The sequence below is a fragment of the Aspergillus lentulus genome (genome assembly GCF_001445615.1).
Source record: "Aspergillus lentulus DNA, contig: Alt17, strain: IFM 54703, whole genome shotgun sequence".
Classification (NCBI taxonomy): Eukaryota; Fungi; Ascomycota; class Eurotiomycetes; order Eurotiales; family Aspergillaceae; genus Aspergillus; species Aspergillus lentulus.
In genome coordinates, this window is record NW_028322112.1 from 1,313,027 (window position 1) to 1,325,479 (window position 12,453).

The 12,453-nt window shown below is 47.6% G+C and overlaps 4 protein-coding genes across 4 annotated transcripts; 3 read left to right on the forward strand and 1 right to left on the reverse strand.

The window, feature by feature from the left end:
• Positions 1 to 3,866: 3,866 nt before the first annotated feature.
• ALT_9435 (NmrA-like family protein) lies at positions 3,867 to 4,823 on the forward strand (the record flags this gene model as incomplete). Its single annotated transcript, XM_033559417.2, has 1 exon — positions 3,867 to 4,823. One exon carries the CDS (start codon positions 3,867 to 3,869, stop codon positions 4,821 to 4,823), a length of 957 nt encoding a protein of 318 aa, XP_033415308.2.
• A 1,313-nt stretch (positions 4,824 to 6,136) lies between these two features.
• On the reverse strand, positions 6,137 to 7,747 carry ALT_9436 (F-box domain protein; the record flags this gene model as incomplete). The annotated part of the gene is made up of 3 exons (XM_033559418.2): positions 6,137 to 6,268; positions 6,322 to 7,589; positions 7,654 to 7,747. 3 exons carry the CDS (start codon positions 7,745 to 7,747, stop codon positions 6,137 to 6,139), a joined length of 1,494 nt encoding a protein of 497 aa, XP_033415309.2.
• A 799-nt stretch (positions 7,748 to 8,546) lies between these two features.
• Positions 8,547 to 8,907, forward strand: ALT_9437 (uncharacterized protein; the record flags this gene model as incomplete). The annotated part of the gene is made up of 2 exons (XM_033559419.2): positions 8,547 to 8,651; positions 8,722 to 8,907. 2 exons carry the CDS (start codon positions 8,547 to 8,549, stop codon positions 8,905 to 8,907), a joined length of 291 nt encoding a protein of 96 aa, XP_033415310.2.
• A 668-nt stretch (positions 8,908 to 9,575) lies between these two features.
• On the forward strand, positions 9,576 to 10,100 carry ALT_9438 (uncharacterized protein; the record flags this gene model as incomplete). Its single annotated transcript, XM_033559420.2, has 1 exon — positions 9,576 to 10,100. The coding sequence occupies one exon, from the start codon at positions 9,576 to 9,578 to the stop codon at positions 10,098 to 10,100; it is 525 nt and encodes a 174-aa protein (XP_033415311.2).
• Positions 10,101 to 12,453: the final 2,353 nt, after the last annotated feature.

Below are 12,453 nucleotides of genomic sequence, written 5' to 3' on the forward strand. Positions count from 1 at the left end.
ACAAATGACAAGAGCTTGCGCATATTGTTTCGATCAGTCACCAGATCCACGGACCGGATATCGAACGCAGGGTGTGCGATATACAAGGCCCGAAACAAGGGTTCAAGCGGACTTTCTGGGTGGCGAGCGGCGTTCTGGGCTATGTAGATGAGACCAGAGTCTTTCTTCACTTGCCTCTGCGCGGCCTGTGGCGGAGTTCATAGGGCAGGGCTACCGGGGATGGCGATCGTATGTACAGAGGCTTCAACCCAGTTGTAAGAGGATAGGTGTTCGACGTCACTGATTGATACTCTCGCCAAGTGATTTTCGAGATCGGTGCGAGAGATCTCGGCGATGTTGATAGAGGCCATAACTTAATCGCCTAGTGACCTGGGTAGCCGTCAAATGAAGAAATGAAAGCTTAGGCGTGGGTGCGATACCAATCTAATAAAGGGCGAGGAATATATTGTTAAGTCGGCGGCGTTTGTCTGACAACGCATATATGCATTTCACTATGTAAGTGGAGAGGCTTCCCTGGTACAGTACAGCAAGATGCCACACCTCAGACTGCTCAGAATGGTCGCTAATGTCCACGATGACGGCTTTAAGCGGATATAATTCGCGTCCACACGACATTTTATGGACTTAAGGACCAACTTAACCTAACCTGAAGACAAGCTCGCCAGCGCATCTCTTGGAATTCTCGTACATGTACGTGCCGAGGGTGGACACGTAATTGACAAGCAAACTAGGTCCTTGGAACCGACTCAACCTGGTAGCGTCGCACTGCTGTCTTTCATGGATGGGAATTGGAGAGAGTGTAAACTGTAGTGCAGAACAATTGGTCGGTACAGGTGAGGCTTGCCAACGTGTGATTCCCTGGCAGCAGCTGTACGTGCCGAAGAGCTTGTAGCAAACAATCTTAATGCTTTCACACATCACGCCCAAATCGCAACCCACCACGTTTACGATAAGATGTATTTCATCCAAACTACCCCCGATACCGATATCGTCATCTCATACGATATGATTGGTTTACTCTTCTTACCGCGGGTTGTTGTGCCTTCTTTGGATCATTGTTGTAGTTTTGACCAAGCTCTTCTACATCTAGGTTACGGTCTTTTTTGTGACCCAAGGCAGGAGGTCAACGGAGAGTTGGTATGTGGTACCGGGGACAAGATTCTGCACGGTTTGATTGATGTCCCAGGACGCATACCCCCGGCCGGAAAGAAATCTGAAGCCCAGTTAGTTTGCTTTAGCTACTCCCGCTCCTCCTGGTTTAGGATGTCCATACAGAGAAGAGGTGCCATCGGTTGCATGTGCGTTCGTCGTCGTGTGCCTAGACCCGGGACGATAATGAGCTAATGACACAATAATCAAGGTATTTCGGCCAAATCCGAAGCTGTTGGAAAGCACAGAACCATATGAGATTATTGAATTACTAGTAATTTACCTACTATTTCTTATTAATGGTGATCCTATAAGGGATTTGCTTATGTAGAAGATATCTACTAGTACTCTAAGGATTTAACTACCTAATAGACTCAGGGGAAAACTACATACTTTATAGATAGAATATATCTACTAACCCTGCACTTTACTCTCTATTTCTCTTTATATAAATTGAAAGCCTAAGATTATGTAGAAGATATTATTAGCTGCTAAGGCCTTCACTATAAGAGATGAATAGTGTATTAGTTTTTGTTATTTGTATGCTATCTAGGTCTCTCTAGATAGAGTCTCTCTATAGAAAGCCAGGTAAAAATGTATATTACTAATCCTCCCTATTGTTATACTGTTCTGATGCAGCATTAATACCTACCAAAGTTGCTTGAGTTACGAGAATCAGTAAATCAAGCATTTCAATATCTAAAATTGACGCTTACGGACGTCATTGTTTATAATGCCTGGGCTGCGCAATAAACCACTCCCCAAGAAAGAAGGCCTCCCACACGCCATCTTCTCACCAGCGCTCGGCTAATCACTTGATAATAAGGCTATGGTTTATAAACTGAGAAAATCTATTATATCTGCAAAATTTGAAATCCACTGTGTTTGAATGTGATCTTGCATGGAAATCGTACTCTCCCCCCTCGCATTAGCTTCCCATTCATCTCTTTCCAAGGCATTCCACAAGGGATCATTGCTTGGTAGTGGGAATTGGAGTTCACTCGCGTGTAGCAGAGCGCTGTTCTCTGTACTAGAACTGCTTATTTTCGCACAAAGCTTGTAAAGTGCTATACCAAAACGTTTGACTTCTTCAATGCCGACCCAAACAAATGAGGGTAGATCAGCTTCGCTATACCTGGCAAGCATGTTCGGATAATAGAACATGCCCAGTTTTCGACAGCTGCCAATAAGTGATGTGAGTAATGCTAAATCAGCAGCGGAGATAGACACTTTAAGGTCGAGATTAACAACACCGTCAGCCTTCACGATAACAGAGAAAAAAACATGGAGTAGGATAGCTTGGTATGTAGCAATGGGCCATAAGCAAGCGCTGCAGGCTTCCTCTACTTCTGAGGCATCCCATTTCTGCTATAACTTACAGGTCAGTAAAGCAGGTACATCATGGGTTGCTTATCTGACATACCCTTTGATCCCGAATGGCAGAGTCAAGTATATCATGAAGCTCCACTGCCGCTGACTGCGCAGATTGTTCTCCTGATGTCCACATGCCCAGAGCCATGACTGATTGTAGGAGTAACGGGGTTTCCTGGCGCACATCGAATGACCCTCTATGGATGAGAGGCCATCGCGGATGGAATATCTCGAAATAGCGGTCAATCCACTTCTTCCTCTTCTCCCCGTAACATATCTGTGACTCTTCGTGGTTTAAAATTGGAGAGGTTGGGGTGGAAGATCGGGTTCGATGCGCTTCTGAAATACTATCATGCTTTTGGAAAGAACATTGTACGTTGCGACGAACACACTCCTCGCATGGTATGCCCCCTTCACACCGAGACTTGCCTGCATGGCAACTCACACAGGCTTGCCGCGCACGACTTAGAGGCTCTGTTAATTTGTGCTGCTTTCGTATGTGACGTCGAAGGGTGTCCCTAATTTTAACGTCTCTAGCGTAAGAAAGACTGTTGCAAGAAGACGAATATAGTACGTGGCTACCTTCGTTGATATTCGCGGCCACAGCTGGAACAGATAAAAACCTGCTGCTTTGTATGTTTTGCTCTCTCGTGGCGGTTCAGGTGTTCTTTACGCTGGTATCTAGCATTGCAGCCAGGAAATTGACACTGAAATGTGTAGTATGTGAAAGGGCCAGGGAGACCTTGGAGCAACTCAACCTCGGTGTCAATTCTTTCCATGGAGAAGTTACTCCGACGTGCACGCAGAAGATGGCTCGAATGATGAAGGGTCGGGTTTACTGAGTGTCGCGTGGGTGTTGAGGCTGCAAGTTGACTTTTCAACCATCCCCACCGCGTCCCACCGGCATCCCATCGGCCTCCCACCGGCCTCCCACCGGCATCCCATCTGCTTCTTTACTGGTAGAGAATCGGGGCATGCTTTGAGGCGCTTCGGAATTGAAAAATCTCTCACAGAAATTCTTGAAGAGTAAAGAAGGTGTATAATAAATCGGCACTTTTATCACAGTAATAAGTGGCTTCGGATATTGGAAATGGTACGACCATGTGTAGATGTCATAGCCTGTTCAGTGGGATGCCGGCGGGCGGCCAGCAGCAAGCCAGACGTCTTCGCCACAGAATAGTATTCAGCGAATCATCACTCTCGCGCTCCTCTATCTTCTTATTAATGCCTTCTGTATCACATCTTCGCTATTCATGGCAAAGGCAAAAGCTGGCTATAAGTATCTAGAACAGCCCCGATACTTTGCCCATATCTCAGCGTGAAATACATCTGCTACCTCAAAGACCATGGCTCCTTCTATCCTGATCGTCGGTGCCACTGGTAATACCGGCCGGGCTGTCACTCAGACGCTGCCAAAGTTGCTTCAATCAAGCAGCACCCTACGTGGAAACCGCATCATTGCTCTGACTCGCTCCTCTAGCAGCCCAGTGGCGCAACAGCTCGCCAAACTGCCTGGAGTTCAAGTTATTGAGCAGAACTGGGTTGAGATCACCGCCGACTGGCTCCGGGAGCACCATGTTACGAGAGCCTTTATCGCATCCCACAATGCACCTAACCAATTTGCCGAGGAGTCGACATTCCATCTCAATGCCCTCCACGCCGGCGTCAAGTACGTCGTGCGGATCTCGACTACTGCTGCGAATGTGCGCCCAGACTGTCCTGCCTACTATGCACGCCAGCACTGGGCCATCGAGGCTCTACTCGGCTCGCCCGAGTTCAACGACTTGCAATGGACGTCCCTTCAGCCAAACATCTTCTCGCCACTTATCTTGTCCCCCGCTGCGGAGTTGATTAAAAAGTATCGCAAGACTGGAGAGCAAGACTCCCTTCGTCTGATGCTGTCAGAGGATGCACCTGTCGGGATCATCGACCCTGACGAGGTTGGTGTTATTGCAGCTTATCTCTTGTCGCAAGATGACACTTCCGTGCACAATAAGGCCAAATACATTCTGAATGGGCCTGAGGACATAACTGGAAAGCAGATTGTCAACATGGTCGAGAAAAATATTGGTGTGCCCGTCAAAGACGTCATTTACAAAGACGTCTCTTTCATCGACACGCTGTATGAATACCAGTACGCGGCAACCAAGGAATCGAAGAACGTCATCTACTCAATCAAGCGGGCCCCCGAGACAGCGTGGGACGGGAAATGCTCGGCTTCTACAACCAGCAAAGAGGTGCTGGATCTTGCCGCCCCAAAACGGACACCTGCTGATGTTTTAGAGTCTTTACTAGAGGAGTGAGGGGACTGTAAGCTGAAAAGGACGTGAAACCGCTACAGCGCACTTGAAATGGAAAGAAAGACAGTTATTATTAAGTATATGTGGTTTAAAGCAGAATAATAAATGGTCGTGGATTGGCACAGGTGCAGATTAGTTAATCGTTCCCTCGATTGCTTCATTAGGAATCCAATCCATATCAAACCACTCTGTACTTCTGTATAATTCAACCTGTCCCCAAATGCACTAATGGTTGCACCCAGCCTAGAAGTTGCAGAAGAGCCGCGCAACGGAGCATACCAGGTACTAGGTAAAACTTCGGACCGCTAAACCTCTAGATTGAGCGAGTCCTGAGCGCAAACGAAGGGCTAGTGATTTTGTTTGCGTCAAGGTCATGACGCAGCAAGTCCTTGCTAGCAGGATTTTGTGAAAGATCCCCTTATTTTGGGTGACAAGTTCATTCTGTTTAACATTGGAAAGTAGGGAAGACTCTATTTATAACCGAGCTACTAGGGATACGGCGGTTTCAGCGCTTCTGCTTCGCCATCGCGACGCAAAGTCTATTGGAGGACGGGAATTTAGGTATGTATCGTTTACATTAGCAGGACCACAGCTCACGCTGAGCGTTCACTCTGATAGACAGAGTATCCATGCCATCCTGACTACCATTTCAGTGCAGATTCGGACGCGGGTAAATACATATTAAGCGACGGCAACGGGGGATGATGCTCTGAACACTAGCAAGACTAAGAGATGACTCGTTTGGACCAGATCTAGGGGCTTGTGCAGCAAGACTAAGGGACGGTTTTCTTAACCTAACCTAGGGACTTGTATCTTGCTTTTGCGTGATGTCGTCGCGTTCAGAACTCATCATCCTCCCCCTTGGGGGCGTCCTCTCTTCGGTATACCCGAAGGCAGGGAGCCTTGAAAAGCCTTTGGGCCTCAAAGAACGGCTGCGAAGAGGCCTCCGTACCGTAGCCTGCGAGGCTAGTGTAGTTTCGAAAGTCAATACTTGGAGTCAGTCCGAGGGAAAAGAGTACATCGGTCCGTGGCCCACTTGTTAGAGAAGAATCTATAGCCTTGTCTCAGGGTTAGTATCTCATATCGAGTACATAAATGTCAAATGAGCGACAGCTCTTGCCCGAGCAGAATAGTCACAATGGGTCTACAGAGCGACATAAAGATGTGAGAGGTGGTAAGTCCGTGTCAGTTATGCATCCAGACACACATGATCAAATCAACGATTAATATAATTCGGGCTATCTAGCATAGCCGGTATAGTAGGCTCAATCTCCTGGAGACCGCGCCAAATTCTAAACTAAATCATTCTCCCACAGTTATGACTTGGATTTGAGAAGGAAGGCATTTTCTTGTTTATACTGATGCACAAGGTCATCCCACCCATCCTCAACGTATTCAGACCGCTTCGTTGTTGTCCCGGAAATTCCCAGGTCAATCATCTTGCGGTTCTATGCGAGCGTCAAGCAGGGCAAGCAGGCAAGGGAAATAAGCACAGACTCACATCAACTACTGCAATGACCTTTTCGACCTTGTCCAGGGAGACGAAATATGCAACCGGCTCTTCTTCGTTATGGTCATGTGCGTCAAGGCCAACATGGAGAGTGTCATCAATCTCGTCAAACTCCCCTTCACCATGGTATATAGCAACGCCGTGGATGCCGTTCGCATCTTTGAGGTACACGATCCCACGTAGACTAACCACATCCATCGTCACCCGAACACCTGGATATGGCCACACCCTATGGGCATCGAAAGGGCCTCTATGTTGTTGAAGTGCGTATGTCTTGCGTGTCATCTGCCGCGCTCCAGGGGTAGCGTAGCCAAGCATGGCGCTGGGACGACCATCATCAAAGATAAACTCGATCCCGGTGATGTTCACTTCTCCTGCTTCTTGGAGTGCAGATAGAGCAATCTTGCATAGCGACGATGTTATCTCCACGGACTCGATAATCGTGTTCCGACGGGTGATATTGTGATAATGCTGCAGGGCTGGACTACCCCGGAAGTCGGGCGGACGTGGCCTCCCACGGCGTATAGCCGAAGCTGTGTCTCGAAGCCAGCGCAAGGTTTCCCAGGCCCGAATCTCTATTTCAAACCAATCACTACAGTTCAAACGTGCAGTGCAATGGTACAGGAGTCTCCAGTCGATCCCATGATCGCCCTCCGGTGGGGAGAATCTCCGGACTATGGGCAGGAGAAAGCCACGTTCTCCGTCGACGGCAAATCGCGTTCTCCAGAATTGTGAGCTCGCGAAAAGTGGGATTGCAGCTCGTGTCACACGCCGGAGGTCCAGAGCCTCCTTTGTCGGTAGCATGCTTGATATAATCACAAGGATGTCAAACGAGAGTCGTCCGAAGCCATCTATTGGATGGCTGACGGGCCTTTGCGCGATAATTGACGAGGGCTTGGGAGGGCTTTTTGCGAATCGCATCAGCTCTTCCAGACTCGGAAGGGGAAACCGGCCAGGGAGGATGGGGAATTCATGTTTGTCGTCTTCCGTTCCAAGCCAGTTCCATAGGCCTATCCTGCCTGGTAATGAAGCATATGAAGGAAAGGTATAGTCTCTCGGGAGTGGTAAACGCTCCAATGCCGCAAAGAGACTGGCCAAATGAAGTTTGTCAGGGCCGAAATGCTCCAAGAGATGATCCCAGCACGGCTGCTCATGAAAGAGATACACGTCCGTTCCATTCTGTATCCCACTCCAGAGTGACCTACACCAGGGGTCCTGCCTGGGATTGGTCACTTTCACACCAGTCGGTGTGCAATAGACTTAACCAAGTTAAACGTATTTATTAACATAAAGCTTCTGATGAACCGTCAGCCATCGACTCACTTGCTTTGAGCCACTTATCCTTCCCCTCCCTAAGGCCGCAAACCATGCAAAACGGCGGTTCGAGATGACCACTCAGTTTTGCTGCTGAGAACATTGTTGTTTGGCGGAGACATTCGATAAAACAATAACATACTGTTCAAGGCTGCTCAGCGCGATAGATATAGACTTCCCCCGCCCACACGATGCAATAATACCATAATATTTATGTCAACATCTACTCGTCAGGGGCCTGACCAATATTGCGAAGATATTGGTCAGGCCCTTGGCGACGAGTACATGAACCATGGTTGTATTCAACATGTTAGGTGAGCATGCACCCAAGGAACAATACACAATGTCAATTCAAGCGAAGGAATGACTTTATATAGAAGGAAGTTGAAAGATAATTCATTATTCTGTCTGCTCAACAAGAAAGCAGATCTTATATATAAGACCGTGTTGCTGCATTAACAATAGTAAAGAGTGTGTAGGGCATAATAAGTCTTTGTCACCTGCTGCAAAATCAATAGGATACCATTACAAGTCTACAACAATAGCTGACTAACCACAAGCTGAGATCTATATATACAGGCGTCCATTTCCAACTTTCCTTTTTGTGTCTCTTTTCTGTCTTTCCTGCAGTATCATCGTTCGATCCTTGTGCCGTGTCGTGAGTATAGTTATGTTCCTTAGAACATATGTATCTTATGGACTGATCAAGAAGAAAAGCAGCAACATCAACGACAGCAACAACAACAACAACAACAACAAAAACAACAGCCGCAGCAGCAGCAACAACAGCAATGACGAGAATTGTAAAAGTTAGTCCATGTTCAGTTGAAAATGTAAAGTTGATGTCGAATCTGACGGATGTTTTACAGCAAGTCATCATCAACAAAGGGGGGTGCTTCCAAATGGAAGCACCGCGTGTCAACCACCCGCGGGCCATGCGCCAGAAGGACAAGAAGGCCATCAAGAAGAAGAAGAAGGCAAAGATGGATTCATCCATCAAGGCGCTGGTAAGTCTGTCATTGCCTCTATATACGTATAGTAGTGGGCCAAGGCTGATATATGAAATTATCATATTAGCGTGCCGAGGTTGATCGGCTCGAGAAGGCCATCAAGGAGAAGGAGGAGGAGAACGAGAAGGAGGAAAAGGAGAAGGAGAACAAGGAGGACAAGGAGGCGAAGAAGGGCAAGGCCAAGGCTTGTGCCTTGGTTGTTCAGAGCAAAGGAAAACGAGATGGAAATGGAATAAATCAACGGATGGGATAAGACATAGTAGATATTAAAACTACTTAATTCTTTATCTCTGTAGGACCCATTTTCTGTACTCTGCACTCTTTACTAGGGAGCGACATGAGCCTGTTCCCCTACCACCAAGACAGATGACTTGATTGAGAATTTTGATTAAGTTATAAGTTGCTGTTCAAGGCTGCTCCGCGCGATAAATATAACCATCCCCCGATGCAATAATACCAGAATATTCATGTCAACATGTAGATGAACCATGTTCATACGGTACGCTTAGATAGGGAGATCCATCTCTGTTCGTCCCTTATCAGTCTATACAGGCATGGTTAGAGAAGCAGGCACATCATCCTTGAATTGGTCAAAGCTCATGATATCGTCATTAAAACGCACTATAGTCTATAGTCAGCTTTTAAAGCGTAGAGAGAAAATACCTTACTTATATCATCAAATAGGGAGGATTGATGATCTTCGCAGATTTTCCAGATAAGAAAGTCTTGATTGGCTAGACACAGCTATCTCTGATAACCTGCTCCGCTAGCTCCAAAATAATGTAGCCTTGATTATGCTTTATTTCGCGAAGCCTCTCTTGAATTTTAGTCATAGCGGGGCCTTCTTCGATTCCTACTTTTTGCTCTTTCTTTTTCTGCTTGTCTTTCAAAGAGTGTATATATATCGCTTGAAAATCTCCAATGGCCTCTCTGTGGCGGCGCATCCTCCCTCAACGCGTCGCCAACAGCGGCTCTCAACTGCGCGACCACCAAGCCAATGAGCGCACATTCCTCTCATGGACCCGGATGGGGCTGGGCTTCGCAGCCATGGCTCTCGCCCTCGGCCGTCTAGACGCAATCGATCGCATTATCTCCTCGGGCTTATCAAGCTCCAAATCAAACCTACTTGTGGTTCCCGACAATGCCGGAGCTGGAGCCGCAGCCACAGCCGGGCGCTCAGGCAACAACATCAACAGCACAGAACAGCAGCCAAATCAAATCAGTACGTATCTGGGGAGTGGGCTTTCTGCAGCAACGCTCTGCCAGGCCATCAGTGTGTGGTCGTTTGGGTATGGGATTTTCCGGTATCTGTCTGTGAGGCGGAACCTGCTGAAAGGGCAGTTTACGCCGGCGATCTGGGGGCCTGCCTTTATAACGTGTGGGTGTTTGGGGGTGTTTAGCTCGATGGGCTTGTGGATGGAGCGGAGGGATAAGAAGATGCATTAGTCTATTTTGTTCTATCATTCTGTTCTACTCTGACGGAGCAGATAATCTGATTCTTGTACAGTGTCAAGTCCTTATCCACGAGGCTATTTGGGTCATATAGTCATATTCTGAACATACTCATTGCAAACCTCCAGTTTCTTTCTACTCTGTATGAGTATCGCTTTGATAGAAAGCGCAACTTTGACTTGACTTGATCAAGCAAAGGAAATCATCCCTTGATACGTTGCCACAGACTATAAATGTCACCGAAATACTTTCCGCGAGTCTCTTCCATTGCTAAACGGTCCAAATCGCAGTGAGGGCCCAGGTAACCGACAGTCATATAGAGGTCCGCCATCAATATTTGCAATGCCACATCCCTCAGGAGGGACAAGGCTCCTCATCTCTTGGATGAACTGCCTTGGTTGTGATAGAAGCTTCGTCTTTAACTCCTCGCTTCGATACAGCCAGCGAACCGCAATCATGTCGCCATGAATTCTTTCCCTGAGAATATAGGTCCAACCGCGATGTTCGAAGGCGCAAAAGACCTTAGGCACAGGAATGGATGTATGGCTGGAAATATAACCCATTGTCGAAGCTTCAGAGAGCTAGACAGGCGGCCCGGCCCATACTTGACACAGATTGCGCGAGAGAAAAAGAACGCTCCCTGCATGTGGCCATACACGTTTCAAGAGTCCGATGGCCGCTAAGGCAAGAAGTCGATGCAGAGGAGTGTCATTAACAGAAGGTGAATGATTTTTTTAGTTTAACTGTCTGGCATTTTGATTTCTGAACATGTACCAGTCCAACAATCAAATCTAGGATCATTCCAGAATAAACTCATGGTTATTATAGAAATGCTGTGCCAAGGCACAATAACACAGCTTTGGGGTAGATGCGTGTGGTCACATGATCAGGGTGAGACATCAGCAAGAGTCGAGATACACAACCTATAAGTCGCATGCTCAGCCTCGGTCGTCCTGGTTATATAACTGTAAAGTGGTGCTCACCCTTTACTCATCTAGGAGGCACCCAGTGAATTGTTAACCACAGAGAAGCCACACGCTGGCTCGTTAGTAGCTGGGTGGGTGCCACCAGCAAACCCAACTGTTGTATAATTTTCTTTGTATGTTAATGAGGCGATGCCATCAGCTGTCTAGACGCAATTGATCGCATGCTCTCCTCGGCATTGTCAAGACCATATCGAAGCTTGTCACGATTCCCGAGAACGGATGTCGGAGCTGGAGCCGAGCCGAGTTGCAGGCCGGCGTTCGGGAAGCACCAACAGCAGAGAACAGCATATGTGTCTGGGCAGTGGGTTTTCTGTTACAAAGATCTGCCAAGCCATCAGGTTTGAGAGTTTCCGTATTTGTCTGCGAGGCGGGATCTGCTGAAGGGGCGGCGATCTGGGGCCCGGTTTTATGACGTGGGGGTGTTGGGGGTGCTTGGCTAGATGGGCTTGTAATGGAGCGCGGGGGGGGATACTTAGGTAAGATATGGGTAAGGTCAGATAGACTACTCTGTAGAATGCTTGCTTTGCTCCGTCATATGTACTTCAGAAACTTGTCTATACTGCATAATGCCAAGCTTCCCGGTTGCACCAGCGACCAGCGACCAGCGACCAATGACGTCAGGGGTGTGGCCTTGATGTATGCATGAGGCTATTGAGGTCACCTCAACTACACACCATCATGGTATGTCCGAGTCTGTTGCTGTTATGCATATCTGAACACCTACTCAAGTTTAAACCCTTAAAGAGATACTGGTATCACATTCCTCCCACCATGACAAATAACCAGCATACCTCTTGTTTCTCATCGGGATGAGGCTGCCACGTGGAGATCAACACAATTGAGTCATTCTGACGTCCGGGCCCCTGTTTCCTACCTGTCTGAAGTTGTATCCAGGAAACTGCATACAGTGAGGTCATTTGCTAACATGTTGTTGGACACCCAGACTACTCCTCTGGTATATCCAGGGGCGAAAAGGCACATACATCTATGGATTGAGGCTGGAACTCCTCTGTCATAGTCATAGTTCACAGAGGGATGGATCCACAGGCGACCAAGAAGGGGTCGAATGTCGAACCTGGAGAATGATAGACATAAGCCGTACACGAGAGATAAATCGCCTTCAGTCTAGCCACACCCGCAGCGAGCACAGGCCATGAGGTCGGCCGGAGGCGAAATGAACTGCCAATAGAGTAGTATCCAGAATGTATCCAAGAAATCCACAGACAGAATGATATAAGCGGCGGCATGACACTATAACAATGAAGAATTATCATGACGCGGGGATTACCATCAGAAGTACCCTTTATCTCAAGTAGGACCAGGAGGATTGAGTACACTTGAATTAGGTGTGATATCACGAA